The sequence below is a fragment of the Heterodontus francisci genome, chromosome 48, assembly GCF_036365525.1.
Source record: "Heterodontus francisci isolate sHetFra1 chromosome 48, sHetFra1.hap1, whole genome shotgun sequence".
NCBI lineage: Eukaryota > Metazoa > Chordata > Chondrichthyes > Heterodontiformes > Heterodontidae > Heterodontus > Heterodontus francisci.
This window is the reverse complement of record NC_090418.1, coordinates 16141569-16165347: the sequence shown is the minus strand read 5'-3', so window position 1 is coordinate 16165347 and position 23779 is coordinate 16141569. Positions and strand designations below refer to the sequence as shown.

The window sequence follows — 23779 nt, the reverse complement described above, 5'->3', positions numbered from 1 at the left end:
AAACAGAGAAGGGATAAAAGTTATTTACTTAGATTGGCGGAGTTTGGGAAGTGATATTCCACAGGAGTTAGTACCACTGCTGGTAACCTTTTACGCAAATGATTTGGACTTGGGAATCACAAGTACAATTCCAAAATTTGCAGATGACCCCATGTTAGGGAGGTATCGTTAATGCAAATAAGGACAATGGTAAAATACATGAAAATACCAACAACCTTCATAACAGGTGTGCAAATTGGCAATTGATTTCAACATAGGTAAGTGTAATAATTTTCGTCGGAGAAATAAGAAGATCAAATGTTACTTAGAAAATAATAAAACTCTAAATGTTCGAGAGGAACATTTAATAGTAGCCTGTTTATGTTAACATATTAAATTAAAATAATACCTGCTTTGAGTCTGTAAAACATCTAAATATGGTGAAACTTCTGTTAGTACTGTTTTGACCAATTGCTCTTTATATTGTATGTGGTCTGTTAACTAACTGCATTTGTATATCATTGACATATCATCTTTAAGCAGATTATAAGCAGTGCAGTTGACATGCACTAGAATGTTAGTGGTGTCACAATTATCCTTTATAGTTGGTTTGTCCACTCTGACTCATTACCATCTACATTAGTGAAGTGGACTTCACATTGCTTTTCTGATTACCTGTTTTGTCAAAAGCATTATTAGCACAGTTTTTGCATGCAGCACTTAATCATTTTGAGTATTATATAGTATTATTTTTAGATTGTGGTTCCACAATTATTAATCCATTTGAAAAGTAGCTCTTGAACCAAAAAAGGTTTCAGGTCATGGGCACGATGTAGTTGCCACCAAGGATACTTTGCTACAAGATTGGCATGAACTGTAGATTAAAGCTCAAGCCCACGGGGCCTGTACAAAGAACAGGGAAAGGGGAAAAGGTGAAAAAGTTACAATATTGTAAACAGACCATATTATAGCCGTTGGAAGAAAAAATATCATGAAGGGTGAGAGAGTAGTGGAAGCACTCTGAGTAGAATCAAGAAACAACAAAGAAAGCACGGGCAACATCGACTACAGAATTCCTGACAGCAGTGATGTTTAGCTGGTTGCATGAATACGGAGATTATAGAAATATGTTACAAAAGCAAAACAGTTGTTTGGTGAGATTTTTTTAAGTAGTCTGGGAGATGCAAAACAGTTCAAGTTGTAAATTCAATGATTTTCTAGAGTGCATCCAGGACATTTGTGAAAATAATGTTACAATTTAGGTAAATAATCTGACCTTAGAAGGATCCAAGAACAGAGAATCATAAAGTAGTAGCTGTGAAATGTACAGTTGATTAGGACAAGCTTGAAATTGTACGAAAAGAGGAATTCTCTACGGTCAGTTGGTAAGCCAAAAAGAGAATCGAAGCTACAATTTGTACTGTGAAATATGCAGCCCTCTGTCCTCTTACACTGTCTAGAACTTTTCATTGAAAACTGCTGGTGTGACATTGGCTGCCTCAATTTCTCTGCTCCCCTCACGCACTCTAACCTATCTTCCTTTGAACTTGCAGCACTCCGTTCTCTCAGGCCCTACCCTAAAATATTTGATCACACCTGCTGACAAAGATGGTGGTGTTTTTTTGTCTGGCATACCAATCTCTGCCCAGTAGAGGCTGAACTCTCTGAAACTTCTTCCTACCTGCCCCAAGACCATAATTCTACCACTGAACATCAAACCATTGTTTCCAGGGCTGTCACCGACCTCATCCCCACTGAAGACCTTCGCTCCATCACCTCCAACCTCATCGTTTCCCAACACCGAACAGCTCGCTTCTACCTTCTTCCCAAAATCAACAAACACGACTCCTCTGGTAAACTGTTAGTCACAGCCTGTTGTTGCCCCAAGTAATTGATTTCTTTCTGTGACAGCTCTATTTTTTTTCTCCCATTGGCCAATCTCTTCCCACCTACATATTTATTTCTTTTGATGCTCTCAGTCACTTTATTTTCCAGTTTCCTGGTACTAACTTCCTTTTCAGCTTGGACATCCCATCCCTCTACATCTCCACCCACCACCAGGACAATCTGAGGTCTCTCCACTTCTCCCAGAAGCCGAGGCCCAACCAATCCTCAACCACCACTGCCCTCCTCTGTCTGGCTGAACTTGTTCTTACATTGAACAACTTCTCCCTCGACACCACTCACTTTCTCCTGATAAAAGGTGTTTCTATTGTTACCCACATGAGTTCTATGCTTCCCTTTTGTGGGAACATTCTTCGTTCAAGTCCTACTCAAGCCCCCTCCCTCGCCTCTTTTACTGATACATTGATGACTGAATCAGTGCTGTTTTCTGCTTTCACCCTGAATTGAAAGAAAAAAATCATTGACTCTTCTCCCTATCTCCACCCTTCTCTTGCCTTCACATGGTCTATCTGTGACTCTTTCCTTACCTTCCTTGCAAACCCAGATGCATTTTCAATGAGTTGACTATCATTTCAGACAGTGGGTTCCAGACCCCTACCACCGTCTGGATAAAAAGTGTTTCCCTCATCTCCCTCAAATATTTCGACCAATCATTTTACTTACTGACCTCTCTGCAAAGCTAAATAGGCCCTTGACATTCACTCTATCCAGGCTCCTCACAATTTTGTATATTTCAATCAAATCTCCCCTCAGCCTTCTCTGTTCCAAGGAGAACAACCCCAGCCTATCCAATCTTTCCTCATAGCTGCATTTTTCCAGTCCTGGCGACGTCCTCGTTAATTTCCTCTGTACCCTCTCTGGTGTAATTACATCCTTTCTGTAATGAGGTGACCAGAGTTCTGCCCTAACTAATAATTTATACGGTTCCAGCATAACCTCTGTGCTCTTTTATTCTATACCTCGGCTAATAAATGAAAAGATTCCATATGCCTTCTTAACCACCTTATCAGCCTTTCCTAGTGCCTTCATGGATCTGTGGACATTCAATCCAAGGATCCTCACTTCCTCCACTCCGTTAAGTGTTCTCCCATTAATTATGTATTCCATTGCCTTATTTTACCTCCTCAAATTCATCACTGCACACTTCTCCAGGCAGAATTACATTTGGTACTTTTCTGCCCACCTGACCAGTCCATTGATATCATCCCGCAGTCCTCAGCTATCCTTTTCGCTATCAGCCACATGGCCAATCTTTGTATCATCTGCAAACCTCTGATCGTGGCCCTTACATGTACGTCCAAACATTAATTTATGGCACAAAAAGCAGGGGACCTGGCACTGAGCCCTGCGGAATGCCACTGGAAACAGCCTTCTAGTCGCAAATCACCCATCAATAATTACCCTTTTGTTTCCTGCATCTGAGCCAATTTTTTTACATTTCCTTGGATCCCAGGGGCTTTTATATTTTTTAACCAGTCTGCCATGAAGGACCTTTTCAGAGGCCTTTTCAGAATCCATGAAGACCACATCAACTGCACTACCATCATAATCCTCCTTGTTAATACTTCAACAAATTCAATCAAGTTGGTCAATTAAGATCTTCCATTAACAAATCCACGCTGACTATCCTTGATTAATCCATGTCCTTCCAAATTTTCCTGTCTCTCAGAGCTGATTCCAATACTTTTCCCGTCACTGAGGTTAGACTGACTGGCCTGCAATTATTAGGTTTATCCCTTACTCCCTTTTTAAACCAAGGTACAAAGCTAGCAGTCCTCAAATCCTCTGGCACCACACCTGGATCCAGTGAGGACTGGAAAATGATGAACAGAACCTCCGCTACTTCCTCCCTGGCGGGAAAAGACATCTGTTGGTCATTCTGGGTAAGAAGTGGATAAAACATGGTGTAATCAGTGAGAAGACGGAGAGAACAGAAGCCTGCGAAATCTTCAGCTCGACAATATTCCGAAATAAGTGCATAAAATTTTGTGAAGTGTCAACAGGTCTGGCAACGTGTAGAAATTTCATTGCAGAGACTGGAATGTGCCGTGGATAATAGAAAAGTTCATAATGTTTACTTTATTTTGTTTTTCTATTGTTTGTTATTAATTTTGCATCTCTAAAAGGGACCATTTGTTAGCTTTTAATATTTGATGGAACTGAGGCATTGATGTGGCGCCTGATTTTTTTATTTCTAAAAGGCAGCTGCACGAGTCCTTGTTGGAATTGTGAGACTTGAATCAGTTTATGAAGGTGCAATACTTAACCTAGTCTTTGGGGTTTTAACTGTTTGGGAGTTGTGCTGTACTTGTTAAAGGCCTTGGTGTGAAAGTTGTTGACTTCATTTGTTTGTTCAGTGACTGGAATTACACCCAGTCAACATGGGACCAGACTTTCTGACCAGATAAATTCTCTCTCCTATAAATATGGAGTATATGCCCAATCTGTCAATCGGAGAATGGCCCCAGCATTAACCCCAATCATCAAATCATCAACTCTTATCGAATGGATAAAAATGTCTCTGGGTTTCCTTATCAAGCGCAAGATTCGATGGGCGCTTAATGATATACAGATTTACTACGGGATCTTGGCTGTGTTCGGTGCCTCAGGTAAGTTACTTCCTGGGGCCTATACTTGAGGAACTGGAATTTAATAGTATGTGGTATCTTCGTCCTCGTGCCCAGTTCTTCATCTTTTTAATATGTCCCCTACATTACATCAATGGTAATGCTTCAAGAATGTTACATTCACTCCATAGGACTTTATGGACATCAGAGCTTGTGAAAGACACTGTAGAAATCTGAATTCTTTCTTTCTTTCTTTCTTTCTTTCTTTCTTTCTTTCTTTCTTTCTTTCTTTCTTTCTGTCTTTCTGTCTTTCTCACTTTTTCCTTTTGAGTGTATGATAATGTTCCATGATTCATAGATGGGAATTATCATTCATTTGTCACAGTTCAATGATTAGTGTGTCCTTAATAGTTATTATCATTCGTATTTCAGGCAATCCTATTAAGATTTCAGTGAGTACAGTAGAAAACATGTTACTGGATAATTATCTTATTCTCTTAATTACAAGTGTACAATTTATTTCAATTACAGATTTCGAATGTCAGATGAGAGAATGTTTCTCACACTATCTTCAGTTTTTGCGGGATTAAATTAATAGTTTAGTCGCATTCAGGCTAAAGTCCTAGGGCCTCAACTATTTACTATCTATATCAATGACTTGGAGGAAGGGACAGAGTGTAGAGTATCCAAATTTGCTGGCGATACAAAGATAGGTGGGAAAGCATGTTGTGATGAGGACGCAAAGAATCTGCAAAGGGATATAGATAGGTTAAGTGAGTGGGCAAAAGCTTGGCAGATGGTGTTCAATGTGGGAAAGTGTGAGGTCATCCACTTTGGTAGGAAGAATAAAAAGGCAGATTATTGTTTAGATGGAGGAAGACTACAAAATACTGCAGTACAGAGGGACCTGGGTGTTATTGTACAGGAAACACAAAATGTCAGCATGCAGGTGCAACAAGTAATTAGGAAGGCAAATGGAATTTTGGCCTTTATTACTACGGGGTTCGAGTTTAAAAATTAGCAAGTTTTATTACAACTGTACGGGTGTTGGTGAGGTCACACCTGGAGTACTGCGTACAGTTTTGGTCCCATATTTAAGGAAGGGTATCCCAGCATTGGAGGCAGTTCAGAAAAGGTTTACAAGGCTGATTCCTGTGATGAAGGGGTTGTCTTATCAAGACAGGTTAGGCCTTTATTCATTGGAGTTTAGAAGAATGTGAGGTAATCTTATTGAAACATATAAGATTCTAAGGCGGCTTGACAGGGGAGGTGTTGAGAAAACGTTTCCACTGGTGGGGGATTCTCGAACTAGGGACATAGTTACAGAATAAGGGGTCACACATTTAAAACTGAGATGCGAAGGAATTTCTTCTCTCAGAGGGTGTTGAATCTCTGGAATTCTCTAACTCTGAGATTTGTGGAGGTTAGGTCACTAATTGGAGGAGGTAGATAGATTTTTGAAATCTTGGGGAGTCGAAGGTTATGTGGAGCAGGCCCAAACGAGGAGTTGAGTCCTGGGACAGATCAGCCATGATCTTATTGAATGGCGGGGCAGGCTCGAGGGGCTGAATGGCCTACTCCTGTTCCTACTTCTGGTGTTCTGGTGTATTAATCAGACCTAAAAGGTACACAACATTAAAGATGATGATTACATCTAGTTTAGATGCCAGGTGTTCTACCTCTTCCTGTTTCACACGGGTGCCATTGTCTCCGAGTAATTGCATTAGAATTTTAACTCTGAGTCACACTATTATTATTCAGCACATTTAATTATTCTAATTCCAGTAATTAAATTTCACAAAGCTCTTATTAAATAATTGCCACGAAAGGAAAGGAGCATATCTGTAACTAGGTTCATTCAATTATAGACCATTAGAATCAAAGATAGACAATCCTACAATTCCTCGTTAGTATCCAAAACAAGCAGGCATTCAGTATTTAATATTTATGACTGGGGAAGAAATGTGGGACAATGACATTACAAACAGTCAGTGGGAAGGTTTGTTTGTGCAATCGTAGAGGAGCACTCAATTCAGTCAGCCAGTCATCAAAGTTAATGTATGAGTACAGAGTGTTAACTCACTAGCCCATTCAGAGGCATCTATAGATTATTCCATTCCTCTTACTCCCAGGCCACTTTATCACCTCCCTACCTCGTTCCCAATTATAACATGGAAACATCCCACCTTTTCCTTCAACCACTGGCTAAGTTGTAAGTAATTGAAATGGTACGCTCTGGGGTGTAATGGCCTATGTGTCAAAACCGCTCCAAACAAAGTGGTGGAAATTATCTTCATGCTGTACTGAGCTTCAGTGAGCCTCCATCTAGATCATTGTTGTCCACCACCCCTCCAGGTAATTATAGACCTGTGAGCCTTACTTCGGTTGTGGGTAAAATTCTGGAAAAGGTTATAAGAGATAGGATTTATAATCATCTTGAAAAGAATAAGTTCATTAGCGATAGTCAGCACGGTTTTGTGAAGGGTAGGTCGTGCCTCACAAACCTTATTGAGTTTTTTGAGAAGGTGACCAAACAGGTGGATGAGGGTAAAGCTTTGGATGTGGTGTATATGGACTTCAGTAAGGCGTTTGATAAGGTTCCCCACGGTAGGCTATTGCAGAAAATACGGAAGTATGGGATTGAAGGTGATTTAGTGCTTTGGATCAGAAATTGGCGAGCTGAAAGAAGACAGAGGGTGGTGGTTGATGGCAAATGTTCATCCTGGAGTTTACTTACTAGTGGTGTACCGCAAGGATCTGTTTTGGGGCCACTGCTGTTTGTCATTTTTATAAATGACCTGGAAGAGGGTGTAGAAGGGTGGGTTAGGAAATTTGCGGATGACACAAAGGTCGGTGGAGCTGTGGATAGTGCCGAAGGATGTTGTAGGTTACAGAGGGACATAGATAGGCTGCAGATCTGGGCTGAGAGATGGCAAATGGAGTTTAATGCGGAAAAGTGTGAGGTGATTCACTTTGGAAGGAGTAACAGGAATGCAGAATACTGGGCTAATGGGAATATTCTTGGTAGTGTAGATGAGCAGAGAGATCTTGGTGTCCAGGTACATAAATCCCTGAAAGTTGCCACCCAGGTTAATAGGGCTGTTAAGAAGGCATATGGTGTGTTAGCTTTTATTAGTAGGGGGATCGAGTTTCGGAGCCATGAGGTCATGCTGCAGCTGTACAAAGCTCTGGTGAGGCCGCACCTGGTGTATTGCGTGCAGTTCTGGTCACCGCATTATAGGAAGGATGTGGAAGCTTTGGAAAGGGTGCAGAGGAGATTTACTAGGATGTTGCCTGGTATGGAGGGAAGGTCTTACGAGGAAAGGCTGAGGGACTTGAGGTTGTTTTCGTTAGAGAGAAGGAGGAGGAGAGGTGACTTAATAGAGACATTGATTGGTTTGTGGTCGGTGCATGAAAGATTCATCAGAATGAAACTGGGATGAAAGTGTTAAATTATGAGGTCACAGCTATAAATTGTTTTCTTATGAATATGGACAATTAAAGTTTTATCTAATTCAGATATTTGAGATGACTAGATGATTTAATGGGGTAGAGGGAAAGGGAGAGATAGAGACAGATAAACTATTTCCTCCGGTGGGAAAGTCCATAACAATAGGGCCTAACCTCAAAAATAATGCTAGACCGATCGTGGTGATGTCATGAAACATTCATTCACTCAAAGGGCCGCGAAAATTTGGGACTAGATGCATTGCAATGTTCAAGATTGTGATTGCCAGTTTCCTTTCATAGGCAAGAGTATTGAGGGTTATGGAACTATCAATGGAGGTAAGATACTCGTCAGCCATGAACGACTTCAATGGAGCAACAAGCCCATGAGCTTTGCGAGTTTGTCTCCCATTTCCTGAATGGTTCCTTTTATACTTATACGAACTGCACTTTCTATTTTAACCATGTTTTATTTCACCCGTTGAATAAATGTTTTGCCACATAATTACTGATGACAAACCTTCTCTCCAGGAGGCCCGACCACAGGTAAAATAATTAGAATCCATCATTGGATTCAAGACCAAATAACACCTTTCTTGTTGCATTCCAGTTTGTTATGAAGAACGTTACTGACCCTGTTATATAACCTGCTATTTCACTGGAAGACATCAATCCAGCGTTTGTGCCCAATATCTGGTGAATAATTTCCCTATTTTCCTCTTGCTTGAAGTTAAGGTGGTGACGATCTGGATCCTCCCTCAGAGAACGTGCGGCCTCTCCAGATCTGTCACTCCCTACCTTGTGGCTATGTCAGCCATGCTCTACTGGGAATTATATTCGATCTGATATGATATTCCTATTGTTTATCGGGAGGACCTCCTATTTTCTGAAGTCCATTCCCATGTGCTGTATCCACGCCATCCTGCGTTATGTTGCCACAGACTGTTCTGTCTGGTTAAAAATCACTTTCACCTTTAATTGCTTTAAGCCATTTGTTGCCAGAAGCTGAAAATTAAGTATTGCACCAGGAAAACGGTGGATGTGGTTTTAGGAACTGTGACTGTGGTGAGCTGTTTGAAGAACACTTTCTCGTATTTTCTGTCGTCAAGAAAAAAGAACAAAGAACAAAGAACAGTACAGCACAGGAACAGGCCATTCGGCCCTCCAAGCCTGCGCCGATCTTGATTCCTGTCTAAATTAAAACCTTCTGCTCTTCCGGGGCCCATATCCCTCTATTCCCTTCCTATTCATATATTTGTCAAGCTGTCTCTTAAACGTTGCTATCGTATCTGCTTCCACCACCTCCCCTGGCAGCAAGTTCCAGACACTCACCACCCTCTGTGTAAAACACTTGCCTCACACATCCCCTCTAAACTTTGCCCCTCGCACCTTAAACCTATGTCCCCTAGTAACTGACTCTTCCACCCTGGGAAAAAGCTTCTGACTATCCACTCTGTCCATGCCACTCATAACTTTGTCAACCTCTATCATGTCGCCCCTCAACCTCCGTTGTTCTGGAGAAAAAAATCCGAGTTTTTCCAACCTCTCCTCATAGCTAATGCCCTCTAGACCAGGCAACATCCTGGTAAATCTCCTCTGTACCCTCTCCAAAGCCTCCACGTCCTTCTGGTAGTGTGGCGACCAGAATTGCATGCAATATTCTAAGTGTATTCAGAGCAGATAGGGGAAGCGTTAAATGAATATTTTTCGTCAGTATTTACAGTAGAGAAAGAAAATGTTGTCGAGGAGAATACTGAGATACAGACTACTAGGCCAGATGGGATTGAGGTTCACAAGGAGGAGGTGTTAGCAATTTTGGAAAGTGTGAAAATAGATAAGTCCCCTGGGCCAGATGGGATTTATCCTAGGATTCTCTGGGAAGCCAGGGAGGAGATTGCAGAGCCTTTGTCCTTGATCTTTATGTCGTCATTGTCGACAGGAATAGTGCCGGAAGACTGGAGGATAGCAAATGTTGTCCCCTTGTTCAAGAAGGGGAGTAGAGACAGCCCTGGTAATTATAGACCTGTGAGCCTTACTTCGGTTGTGGGTAAAATTCTGGAAAAGGTTATAAGAGATAGGATTTATAATCATCTTGAAAAGAATAAGTTCATTAGCGATAGTCAGCACGGTTTTGTGAAGGGTAGGTCGTGCCTCACAAACCTTATTGAGTTTTTTGAGAAGGTGACCAAACAGGTGGATGAGGGTAAAGCTTTGGATGTGGTGTATATGGATTTCAGTAAGGCGTTTGATAAGGTTCCCCACGGTAGGCTATTGCAGATAATACGGAAGTATGGGATTGAAGGTGATTTAGTGCTTTGGATCAGAAATTGGCGAGCTGAAAGAAGACAGAGGGTGGTGGTTGATGGCAAATGTTCATCCTGGAGTTTACTTACTAGTGGTGTCCCACAAGGATCTGTTTTGGGGCCACTGCTGTTTGTCATTTTTATAAATGACCTGGATGAGGGTGTAGAAGGGTGGGTTAGTAAATTTACGGATGACACAAAGGTCGGTGGAGCTGTGGATAGTGCCGAAGGATGTTGTAGGTTACAGAGGGACATAGATAGGCTGCAGATCTGGGCTGAGAGATGGCAAATGGAGTTTAATGCGGAAAATTGTGAGGTGATTCACTTTGGAAGGAGTAACAGGAATGCAGAATACTGGGCTAATGGGAAGATTCTTGGTAGTGTAGATGAGCAGAGAGATCTTGGTGTCCAGGTACATAAATCCCTGAAAGTTGCCACCCAGGTTAATAGGGCTGTTAAGAAGGCATATGGTGTGTTAGCTTTTATTAGTAGGGGGATCGAGTTTCGGAGCCATGAGGTCATGCTGCAGCTGTACAAAGCTCTGGTGAGGCCGCACCTGGAGTATTGCGTGCCGTTCTGGTCACCGCATTATAGGAAGGATGTGGAAGCTTTGGAAAGGGTGCAGAGGAGATTTACTAGGATGTTGCCTGGTATGGAGGGAAGGTCTTACGAGGAAAGGCTGAGGGACTTGAGGTTGTTTTCGTTAGAGAGAAGGAGGAGGAGAGGTGACTTAATAGAGACATATAAGATAATCAGAGGGTTAGATAGGGTGGATAGTGAGAGTCTTTTTCCTCGGATGGTGATGGCAAACACGAGGGGACATAGCTTTAAGTTGAGGGGTGATAGATATAGGACAGATGTTAGAGGTAGTTTCTTTACTCAGAGAGTAGTAGGAGCGTGGAACACCCTGCCTGCAACAGTAGTGGACCCGCCAACTTTCAGGGCATGAAAATGGTCATTGGATAAACATATGGATGAAAATGGAATAATGTAGGTGAGATGGTTTCACAGGTCGGCCAACATCGAGGGCCAAAGGGCCTGTACTGCGCTGTAATGTTCTATGTTCTATGTTCTATGTGTGGCCTAACTAAGGTTCTGTACAGCTGCAACATGACTTGCCAATTTTTATACTCTATGCCCCGCCGATGAAGGCAAGCATGCCGTATGCCTTCTTGACTACCTTATCCACCTGCGTTGCCACTTTCAGTGACCTGTGGACCTGTATGCCCAGATCTCTCTGCCTGTCAATACTCCTAAGGTTTCTGTCATTTACTGTATACCTCCCACCTGCATTAGACCTTCCAAAATGCATTACCTCACATTTGTCCGGATTAAACTCCATCTGCCATTTCTCTGCCCAAGTCTCCACCCGATCTATATCTTGCTGTATCCTCTGACAATCCTCGTCATTATCCACAACTTCATCAACCTTTGTGTCATCCACAAACTTACCAATCAGACCAGCTACATTTTCCTCCAAATCATTTATATATACTCATTGACGTATGAAGAGAGATTGGGTCAACTAGGCATATATTCATTAGAATTTAGAAGAAGGATCTCATAGAAACCTATAAAATTCTAACAGGACTAAACAGGCTAGATGCAGGGAGGATGTTCCAGATGGCTGGGGAGTCCAGAACCAGGGGTCAGTCTCAAGATATGGGTTGTGTCATTTAGAACAGAGATGAGGAGAAATTTATTCACTCAGAGGGTGATGAACCTGTGGTATTCTCTACCACAGAAGGCAGTGGAGGCCAAGTCATTAAATATATTCAAGAAGGAGATAGATATATTTCTTAATGCCAAAGGGATCAAGGGATATGGGGAGAAATCGGGAACAGGGTACTGAATTAGACCATCAGCCATGATCTTTTTTGAATGGTGGAGCAGGCCCGAAGGGCCGAATGGCCTATTCCTGCTCCTATTTTCTATGTTTCTATGCGATGCAGTTCGTTCGTTGGCCTGGGCCATTGTTGAATGAATGCTTTATATTTTAACGCCATTCATTTCATTTCTTTTGATTCTACTGTCCAATGCATTGATGATGAGAAATATTTTAATAGGCAGCAGAGTGTGCAAGAGACTCCAAGGTCAGAGTGATGGGCAGGGACCCAGTAATCCAGAGATAGGGAGCCAAAGGAAATCCATGATGTTACTGTTTGCTCTATCGGGGAAATTCATGGTGTTATGGGTTTGTTGCATATTGAGATGATTTGATTACTTGGGATCTTCGGTTTTGCTGCCCACATTTGTAACAGAAATAAGTTCCATGCTCCATCTCCTGAGTTGCTGCACAAACACTTTTATTGATGCAGTTGCTCAGTGGAAATTCAGAAAGGAGTTGAAGAACAGAATGGAATATCCTTTCCGAATGATGGTCTAATTAATTCGATGAAAAGACCCCAAGCTTACCAACATTAACATGCATATTTATGTAATATTCTGTAAATTATCTGTTCAGTGTACTTAATGTTTCTGGAATGTTTTCACAATCTAGTCCCATCTTAACAGTAAGTTTAGGTTATAATTAAGAACATTAAATAAACCTTTTCTCCAAGAACAAGACCCAGATGTGAGTTAATAAAAGAAATACTGCAGAAGCTGGAAATCTGAAATAAAAACATGAAGTGCTGGAAATACTCAACAGGTCTGGCAGCATCTGTGGAGAGAGAAGTAGAGTTAACGTTTCAGGTCAGTGACCCTTCATCAAAATACTACCAAAACCTATTTTCACAGCCTTCTCTTCGACGGGATTTCCGTTTGTCTCTTTTACCGTGCACTACCTTCATTGCTTTCTATTTCCCTCCTGGTGTCTGATAAAGTATCTATCAAAACTCATTTTCCCAGATGTGAGTTATCCAGCAAGATTTGAAGCAAATACGTGCCTGAGAGTATTTTACACAGATTCTTTACACAGTCCAGTTCTGAGCTTGCAGTGCAGAGATATTTTGGGAATAAGCAATAGTTCTGATCACTTCTCATCCAGAGGGTGTTTGTTAGCTCAGTGCTCGCAAGATTCTCTGATCTCTATCTTTGTTGGAGGCTTTTTTTGCAAATTGGAAGGTACAGCAGGGAAAATATCAAGGCAGCAGGAAGACTATGAAGGATATTCACCTTTAGAATGCCACTGGGACGGATAAAGGAAAATAATCCATGTTTCTATATTAATTCCAATCACTCATCGTCCATTAGTCGAAGTGTATTCTTTAATCTTCAGCAGTCTCCAAGCAGGCGTTGAAATGATTACACCAAGTATGCTATTTTGCACTTAGTGTTCTGTGTGTTGTACTTGTTATTGAATAAAGCAGATTTAGAATCGAACTCAAAGTCACTTTGCCCAATGATATCTCGAACCACCATTAGACAGATTGTAAGACAACACATAGAGATCTCAGCCAGAGCAGAAGGGAATATCATTGTTCACATTGTGGGTCCAAGGCGTAACATATTTCCAGGTCCCAACATGAAACACTCCTGGGTCCTGGTACAGCACACTCCCAGCCCCAGAACAGTACACTCCCGGGTGTCACTACAATACACGCCACAGTCCCGGTACAATGCACTCTCTGGTCCTGGTAGAGGACCATCTGGGTACCAGTAGGGAATACTCCCAGGTACTGGTACAGCACAACATGGGGCCTGACGGAACACAATCACCAGCCTTTAATTTGGTTTTGATCAATCTTTACTTGAATCACTCAACTATATATCTGGGTTTAACGGTATTTACTCGGATGGCCAGGCTCTATACATGAAAGTATAATTGCTTATTGGGATCATAATCTAACATATCTGAGCTGATGGAGGTTTACCGGGACCGACAGCTTATATATCTATGTTTATCCAGGCTTACTGGAATTACCATCTTACCTAGGTGTGTTTATCGCATTTTATTGTTATCACCAGCCTATGCATCTGGGCTTAATGGGTTTTATTCTGAATAATCCGCCTATATATCTTGAAATATGACGGCTTATTGAAATTACCAGTCTCTATATCTTGGTGTATCGAAGTTAAATGGGATCAGCAGTTGTACAAAAAAGTGTTTTATCTGGGTTTAGTAGGATTGCCAGCCTACATAGCTGGGCTTGTCTCTGTGCTTAATATTTCTTTTTATCAAATATTCTGGAATGATATGAATGATAGAGCAGGAGAAAGATGAGGGACATGTCAGCATTGGTGAAATAAGATGTTACAGCTCTATATAGTGTTCTGACCAGTTGGCCATAACAGGGTTTAATTTTCAAAACACCATGTTTTTTAGCTTCCCCCTCAGTGAGTCCTCACTGCTCCCTAATGGGGATTGCAAAGAAATCAACCCAACAGATTTTCTCAGATTTAAACTGGAAAGGTGTCGGTTTATTAAACTTAAACTTCTAATTCCGTTAAAACTACTAAAAATACAACACATGACCATGCTGGCAGGCATACGCGGTAAACAAAACACACAAATAGAGTCCGAAAAGGAGAAAGCATCAAAGGGGGAAAGTTTCAAACAGTAGATGGTATTTAGTTACTGGTGGGATTGGATGTAAAGCCTTTGATTGAAGTTAAGTCTTGCAGGTATCGTTGGGGCCCAGTGCACACTTTCAAACCTATTTTGCTTGTCTTCTGTCTGGAGGCTTGAGTTACTTCCGAGGGTCCCTGGGATTTTGTGTGTGTGTGAGAGACAGACAGAGAGAGAGGTTCTCGCTTCTTGAAGTTCACTTGCAGTCGCTTCCAAAACTGTTCTGTGAGCACAATTCAATGAACTCCAGCTTGGCTGGCAGGTTTGTGATGTGACCAGCTCCTTTCATAGACCAGCCTCACCTGCGAGATTTGTCGATTTCTAAATTGAGGACTATAGCAGGGAAGATAGAGGTCAGTGTAATATTAGGGGCTAGGAATCCAGAGATAATTGAATAATTGGCACCGCACTTGAATCTTGAGATAGAAAAGGATGTTTCTGTTAGTGCCCAAGTGGAACTAGCTGAAATAAGACAACATGAAATAGAGGAAATGAAATTAGAAAGGGAAAGAGAAGAAAAAAAGAGAAAGAGATATATGAAAACCTGAATTCGAAAGAGAAAGGGAAAGGAAGAATTTGGAATTGAAAAGGCAAAAGCTCAAAACCCAAGAACGAGCATTGAAAATGAAGGCTGAAGATGACTAATAGCAAACTCCTTGTAGTTTCGACTTGGCAAAGAATATTCGTCTGGTACCTCACTTTAGTGAAGAGGGATTAGAAATGTTCATTGTATCACTTGAGAAAATTGGCACCAATCTGACTTGGCCTAAATCGTCTGGGACAATGCTCCGACAGTGTGTTTTTGTAGCTGTTTTTGGAGGTGTACTCATGACTTTCAGAAGAGCACTCACAGGAGTATGACAAAGTAAAGAATGCTGTTCATAATGCCTCTGTGTTGGTACCAGAGCATGACAGACAGAAATTTGAAAAAGGTTCAGTGTCAGATTTAACCAGTTGTGGGCGTGCCTCTACCAAGCAAGGAGGTCCTCCAGTAATATGAGGCACCCGCCTAGTGGGTTTGGGGTGCACCTCCTCCTTGGGCAATCTGTGGCCCACGGAGGGCCCCCACTGGGAAAACTCTACCTCCTTGGACATCCCTACCCTGCACCTAACTCCCACCTTCCCACCCCTCTCGCCAGCACCTTCCAGACTGGCCTTGGTGACCCCACCTCACTGACCTAAGGTCTGGGTCTCCAGCCCTGGGCCTGGGTCCAATGCATCAACAGTACTGGCAGTGGCCACTGCAGGCGGGCTGCTGCTGGCCAGAGAAACGCCAGAACAAAGCAAAATTGCGTGGTGTTGGGTGGGGGCGCTCAGGAAGGCCGATGCGGGATTGCCCCAGCCATCTTGCCCCGGCGCTGGGAGCCCAGTCAGTGCTGCCAACTCCAGCCTGCGTACCGAAATAATGCTGCATTGCCACATGTCTAGAGGTCCGGATTTTCCTCTCAATGGAATGTGGTGCTATTGAAGAGGATTGGGTCTTTCTTTCTGTTGTCCTTGGCTATTTCTATGCCTCTGCCAATCGAAGAAACAGCTTTGGCAGCTTGCTGTGCACATATTGTCTACTGACTCCCAGGTTTAAAAGAAGGGTGTGTTTCAAATCTAATATTTTCAGTGGTGCCACGCATTGTAGACATTGAGGCAGTCTCAGCCTGTATAAATCTTTAGAGGGAAATGTGTTAATATTACAGGGAGTTTACACATTCACATGGCATTAATGCAGTCTGTGGTACAGACTGTTTTAGTATTCTGTAATGCATAGTCAGAATAACTTTGGACGGGAAATTGAAACAGATAAATGTGCAGAGAATGTGACAAATTAAGTAGCTCTTTCAAAGAACCGGTGAAAGCACAATTGGGGCTAAATAATTCCTTCTGTGTTGCATTATTATATGAAGAATTTTCAGTGGACCTCCTGACCAGGTTAACGCGACATGGAACTTTCGAAAGTAGCGCAATATCTTCACGAGTTGCTGGAGACTTCATACATTCGGGGGGTCTTCAAATGTATGGTTCAGGGTGACTGTAGGAATGATTCAAAATTTCCAAACGATACTGGGGAACTTACCACGTTTGCAGGACGGACGAGGAATGTTTAATTATTCTGGCTGGGTTAACAGGAGCCTTTTAATGTTTATTAATGTGCATCTGTGTTTGAGATTCATAGGACTGTTAATATTCTGAGCCATGTATCTTAATTTTCCAGTGATGCGGGAGTTTGTCACCACTGACATTAAATACTGGGTACATGACAGTTTCAGGAAGTTTGCAAACATAAGTTTGCGGAAATGTGTTTGAGAAGACCGTCATAACTTTCAAGGATTCTGCTGGAGAGATCGAGGGACACGCCCTATATTTGGCGGGACCATGCGAATGAGTCAGTATTTATAGAGTGTGTTAGCCAGTTTCCCGCTTTGTGGTCATCTTTTCATGGTCGTGTCGAGCAAAGGCGTGAAGGGAATCACACAAAAGCTATACCACTTCCTCACAGACGCCACAATCAGTTTGCAAGTGTGCAGGGGCTTTCATTCCATCGTTGCAATCTTTATTGTTTGACATTTCTGGACTGTATCAATTGTTGGAGAGCGAATCACGATGCCTGGCCATTCCTGGCACGTTGCCTGTGGAACTTAGTTGGTATTTGCAGGGTGCTTGGTGTGGGATGGATTGTGATAATATATCCAGAGAAATCTGTTGAAATTTGCACCATGTACCAGGTGTGGAGATTGAGAATGACTCAGCGCCAAAATCAATGAGACAGGTAATGGAAGGTATTTCTACAAAACTGGAGATGGTTGTTCTCCATGTACAGATTGCCCGGAAATTGTTCATACTTACAGATGTTTGCAGAGTATCCTTAAGTCCTGGAATATTGGCAAAACGTCCGGGGAACTGAGTGTCACCGGGAACTTCCTCCGTTTTCTTTTTCAATTAGCAGCCGCAGCATAGATCTTGGTTTCACAATATCACCGGATTACATTGCATGTCAGAAATGATCTCAAACCATTAAACTTATCACTGGCGTTAGGTGTTACAAAGCTTCATACCCCCTGTATTCTTCGCACCAATTATTCGAATAATCTCCATACTCTGGTGGTTTCCACAGGCATTTTCATAACATGCGATAAATCACTTTGTTCTGTAAAAAATATTGGAGTGCATGGAAGCAGGTGAATTTGTTCAATGACTGTAATGAATGTCAGTCCCCATGGATTATAATTGATCCACTAGAGGGTTCCCAGTATTATAAGAAGGAGGGCTCATCTCGCAGTGCCAGTCGATTTTGTATTTCCCATGGAAAGTAGACCATGGATCGAAGCCCAATGCTGGAGTTTGAAAGGTCACCAAGTCTCACAAAAAATGAAAATTGGCCTCTGATAACGCTGCTGAAGATACAGTTTGTTTTTCGGGAGATACAGTCTATTTACTATCCCATTCTGGCTGCTTTTGGTGTTTCTTGTAAGTCATTCATTCCAGTTATGTATTTCCTGCTTTAATGCATAACTCTCCTTGTCATCTAGGTTCGTGGTGGGGAATCAAGTGGTAACTTCCATAAACCTTATTCAGTTTTATGACGGTTGCTAGACTTCTTTTTTTTCATCCAAACTTCGTTGCTTTTCCTGGACCAGGCAAGTCATTATATTCAGCGATTAAGTCTATAAACTGTCTGTCACTTTATGTTCAAATTGTGGTTGTCACGATATCAGTGGCAACTTATATTGAGTAGTCTCAATCTGTTGTTGAATGCTGTCCGAAAGTGATATTTTCCCAGTCGCTTTTTCTCTAGTCTCAGATCAGTATCTTCATTTTCCACCATTTTTTGTTAAGAATCGAAATTTCCTCTACCTATAAGACCATCAGAGTATTGGATGATTCTTTGTGCCGAAGAAATTGTCTTGTGTGTCTGCATTGAACACTTGCTGAAATTAGGAAGATACCTCCAGGACTGTCATCTTATCTGGAGAGATACAGTATTGTGTTCAATAACGGGACGAGTACAGATAGGCGGCTCACCACCATCTCCTCAAGGGCAATTAGGGATGGGCAATAACTGCTGGCCTTGCCAGCGATGCCCACATCCCATGGAACACATAAAACAAACAAATGATTAATAAGTTTTGAAATAATTCAGCTCCAGCTGTCCCACTCTCCGTTATGTACCACTGATTATTATCACTATCTTCGAAAAGCTAAATTATAACACCATTTCTGTTCATGTATTGAGATGGCAATAATCATGCACTATTTGTGTAATTTTTAACTGTATTACCCATAGGAGATGTACTAGTATAACCCAGTACAGCTGTTTCCACTATCTTTGTGTGTCTGATAATGCAAGGTGTTACACTGATGTAACTGTACACCGTTCTATCATGGTTTCACTTCAATAATGGTTACATCTTCAGTTTGAGTTATTGCATTGAGATCACAGCAATACTTTGTAACTTTGCTGCAACTGACTGATGATTGAACTATGGTCAGTTTCCCACTGTACCACTGGCACTGCTTGTTACTGTCATAAGTTTCTGGGGGATTCTGAAAGGGATACAATTTTAGTGTCAGTTCAACAAAATATTGAGTCATTATAACATTGATGTTTGATTTACAATGTCTGCTTCGAGATGTAATCCCATGTCAATATGGTACATTTAACTGATACTTCAGAAAGCTGCATCTTAACCATCTGTTACCTCCTGCTCTGTTTTGGTGACAATTACCTCAGTTTGTTGTAATGTTGCAGTATCAATTGAGAATGCACTCATCACTCACAAACAACTTGCAAGATGGTGTTATTCAGAATATTTTCGCATATTCTGTCTATGAATTCCCTTGTCATAATCTGAAATTGCAATTTTTTTAAAAGTAAGAAATGTATTCGAATCAAATAAAATATAGAAGAAAATTGCATTTATATGGAACCATTCATGACGTTGGGACGTCCAAAGCGCTTAACAGGCAACGAAGGTTTTCCATAGTGTTATAATGTAGGAGAAATTTTGATAAGTTTTTTTGTAATGCAATCGGACCGTTTGAACAAAACACTATTTATAGTCAGTCAATTTGACGCAAAAGTTATGATTTCAACGTATAGAAAATCATGTTTCAATGATAGAATGAAATGATTATTCATGGTGATTATTTAGGCTAAATTTAACCCCCTCGCCCTTTCATGCAGCTGCTCTCTGAAAAGCCACAGCTGGTATCACTACCAACTGTCCAACAGTTCCCAACGCTGGTCCACTTACCGTCTGCTTTTCCAGTCCTCCGCTGTCAGTCCCTTCTCAAAATCCCCTGTTAATAAATAATCCATTTAATCGTGTCAATTTTAAAGTCCCTCTTTCAATTTGCTAAGGTGCTTTGCACTCTTCCTCAAAATGGTGAGACCAGAGAAGTTGGAATTATTCTCGTTATAACAGAAAGGTTTAACGGAGTGGAGTGGGGATTTAATATAATTCTAAATCATTAAGGGTTTTAAAGTAATGATGAGGGGGAGATGTTACCATTGGAAGGAGTGTAAGTAGGCAAAGGTCACAACTTTAAGGTAAAGAGCCAGTGACGGGATAAGGAGTGTTTTGTTTTACACAGTGGCCTGAATTTTAGAGTGCATCCTCCGCGGGTTGCGGCGCCGCAGAGCCCACGCGATATTACGTGCGGGGGGGCTCATTTAAATGGAGGGGGCGGAACGTCCCCCTCTCCGATGACATAGCCCTGAAATGACATTTTAGTATTTCAACTGATATGTTGCAGCATATTGTGCCAGAAATAAATAAAGTCTGGAGGCTCTTTCTCTCCGCCTCCCCGCCCCAACCTCTTAACATTTGCCCTTCAACCCCTTCCCACCATTCCCACAGCCAATTAAAAAGATGTTCCCCGGTACCCGCTTTGCCTGATAATTTCAGTCCTTCTCCGTCTCCGCCAATGTCTCGCAAGAAGCTGGGGCAATGGAACGAATTGAATAGTTCTTTTAAAGCGCTTGCACGGGCAGGATGGGCCGAATGACCTCTTTCAGTGCTGTCAGATTCGAAGATGTGAATGAAGGTTTTGACTCTTGCTAGCTTTTAGTGGCCCCACTGCCAACTCCCTAATTGTAAAGTTGGAGTCTGCATAGATTTTAGGGCAGGGAGAGAACTAGGTGGCCCTGCTTCTTACAGCGTCACTGTGTTGTGACCAGCAATATGATTTAAGACTCCTTGTTAACGCACTGTGACTGATCATTCAGCTCACTTAGAGAACTTGGTTTGGTACAGTCTAATACCACAATGTATGTTGCTTTCAATAATGTAAGTATGCCTATATTAGCTATATTGACCATTCTTTTTCTGATTAATTTTAAATATGATATTCAAATGTTGCTTTTATGTCACCCATTTAATTATTTCCAATTTGATAATGATTATTTAATGGTAAGTAAAGGGTAGCCAATCCTCCTCCCGGGTTAAATTAATCCCATTATTTTATATTATTTGAACTCCAGCAGGCAGACGCAATCACTCTGATTTTCACCCCTCTTGTCTAATTTCTTACAGTTAACGTGATGATGATTGTGATCCTGTCCCGGGGAAATTGTGGTCTCTCCAAATGTATCACTCGCTACTTGGTGGCGATGGCAGTGGCGGATTTACTGGTCATTATCTTCGATCTGATACTGAGACATATCCCTGCTATTTATCGTTCAGAGTTCACCTTTGTGAGGCACATCCCACTGTGTAATATCCACGCCGTTGTGCTTTATGCAGTCACAGACTGTTCTGTCTGGTTCACGGTCAGTTTCACCTTTGACCGATACATAGCAATTTGCTGGCAGAAGCTGAAAACTAAATACTGTGTGGAGAAAACGGCGAATGTGGTTTTAACAATAATTACTGTGCTTTTCTCTTTAAAAAACATTTTCTTTTACTTTATGTACACGAATAAATACTCGTTCGTCAACCATTCCTGGTTTTGTGTTGTAACAGACAGTGTTGCACAGTCAAAAACTTGGGGAACAGTTGAATTTCTTCATTACATTTTAAATCCATGTATTCCATTTGTTTTGGTCCTGTTGTTTAATGCTTTAACCATCAGGTACATTTTAGTAGCCAACAGAGCTCGCAGGAGACTCCGCAGTCACGTCAAGGTGGAGAGTCTCAGTGACCCAGAGATGGAGAACCGCAGGAAATCAATGATTATTCTGTATGGTGTATCGGGGAATTTCATACTGTTATGGGCGCTGTATATGATATGGAGTATCTATTGGCGAATGGCTTACCTGGGCTATGAGACTGTGTATCTCCCCGTGTTTGTACGGGAGTTAGCTTTCATGTTTCAACTCACGGCTTGCTGCACAAACACCTGCATTTATGCAGTGATACAGCGCAAGTTCAGAGATGAAATGAAGAATCTTTTACAATATCCCTTTGTTGCAATTGTTAAATTAATTAAAAAATTAGATTAAGTGTTCAGCCCAGTTTCAATTTATTCCATTTCTGCTGTGCACCGGACGGAAGGACATCATTTTTTAATTTGTTTATGGGATGTTTAACATCGTTGGCAAGGCCAGCATTGAAGTGTCAACCACATGGCTGTAGGTCTGGAGTCACATGCAGGCCAGACCGGATAAGGACGGCAGATTTCCTTCCCTAAAGGGCATTAGTGAACCAGATGGGTTTTTGCAAACATTAGATTAGCTTTTAATTCCAGATTATTGAAATGAATTCAAACTTCACCATCTGCTATGGTGGGATTCACAGCCATGTACCCAGAGCATTATCCTAGGCATCGGGATTGCTCGTCCAGTGACATTACCACCATTTCAACGCCTGCCCAAATGTAGCACTTGTACTGCAAACATCTGTTTGCTGAAGGAAATTTAAACAGTGAATATGGGATGAGGCAGTTTCAAAGGGGCTTATACAAATTAACAGAATGGCCAAAGCTATGACAAAGGCAATTCAATATGAACAACTGCGAGGACATTCATTTCATTTACGAACCAAGAAATCCCAAGCAGCATATTTTCTAAGGCTGCTTTTGTTGACAATGCAACCACTAGGTAGCGCAGTCAGAGCACATGTGCAAATGCAGCCTCATTGACAGAGATCTCACTGTCTACAACATCGCAGGTAATACTGGCGATGTTCAATTTAACACAGCAATTGTTCCCAAATACCTTCACCCCTCAATGGCTACGATTCCACCTCACTCCCCGCATTCAGTTCCCCACTTCCCCCCGCACCTGCCTGTTTGCCGCTCCTTCCCGCCACTGCACACTGCGCGCTGCTCAATCCCACCACAACTGACTGCTTGCTACTCCCTCCCTCTGTTCTCCCCTGTGGCCGACTAGTCACTGTTCCCTCCCGCCACTCGCTCCCCGCCTCGCCACTCAGAGAAGCAGCAGGTTGGGGGCAATAGTGCAGCGAGCAGGCTGCTAGTGGCAAGGCGGGAAGCAGGGTGATTGACAGAGGGGAGGACACAGAGGGAGGGGGCAGAGATGGACACAGAGGGGAGAGAGGGGAGAGAGATGCACATGGGGTGGGGGGAGGAGTGAGACAGTGTTGAGAGATGGAGACAGAGAGGGGGTAGGGATTGACACAGAGAGGGAGAGTGAGAGGTGTGCAAAAGAGATCAAGACCACTCCTGACAGATGGTTATCTGTCTGGATACTCTGCATCGCTACAGCAAACATGCGGGCAGGCATTGACTACTTGTGGAAGTGAAAACAATGCCTGGTATCTCACCAAATAGGGAGAATTGTGTTTTAAATCAGACTGTGTTTTGATGGAATTAGTTTGGCGGTATACTTTATATGCAGATTAATTGCCCCCATGTCCGTGGCTGAGTCAATAATTTTGTCAAATATCCGTGGTGCAACGTGTTCGTGTCTATCCCAGGAAGGGAAGGGATGATTGAGGTGCGGATTATGGGAGGGATCGGGGAAGAGAAAGGTTGAGGCTGCTTTCCAAAACTCAGGCTGGAGGCATGATGACGTATCGGTGCCCATGTGTGCATTAGTACTGGCAAGATAGCAAAGCTTGGGTGCATTTTGCACATGCGCGAGGATGACTATGTTGGCACCCAGCTGCATTGTC

At 42.1% G+C, this 23779-nt stretch overlaps 1 protein-coding gene across 1 annotated transcript; it reads left to right on the top strand.

Annotated features, from left to right (window-relative positions):
- Nucleotides 1-16645: 16645 nt before the first annotated feature.
- Nucleotides 16646-22146, top strand: LOC137357493 (probable G-protein coupled receptor 139). Its single transcript, XM_068023842.1, has 2 exons — nucleotides 16646-16736; nucleotides 21239-22146. Exons 1-2 carry the CDS (start codon nucleotides 16646-16648, stop codon nucleotides 22144-22146), a joined length of 999 nt encoding a protein of 332 aa, XP_067879943.1.
- Nucleotides 22147-23779: the final 1633 nt, after the last annotated feature.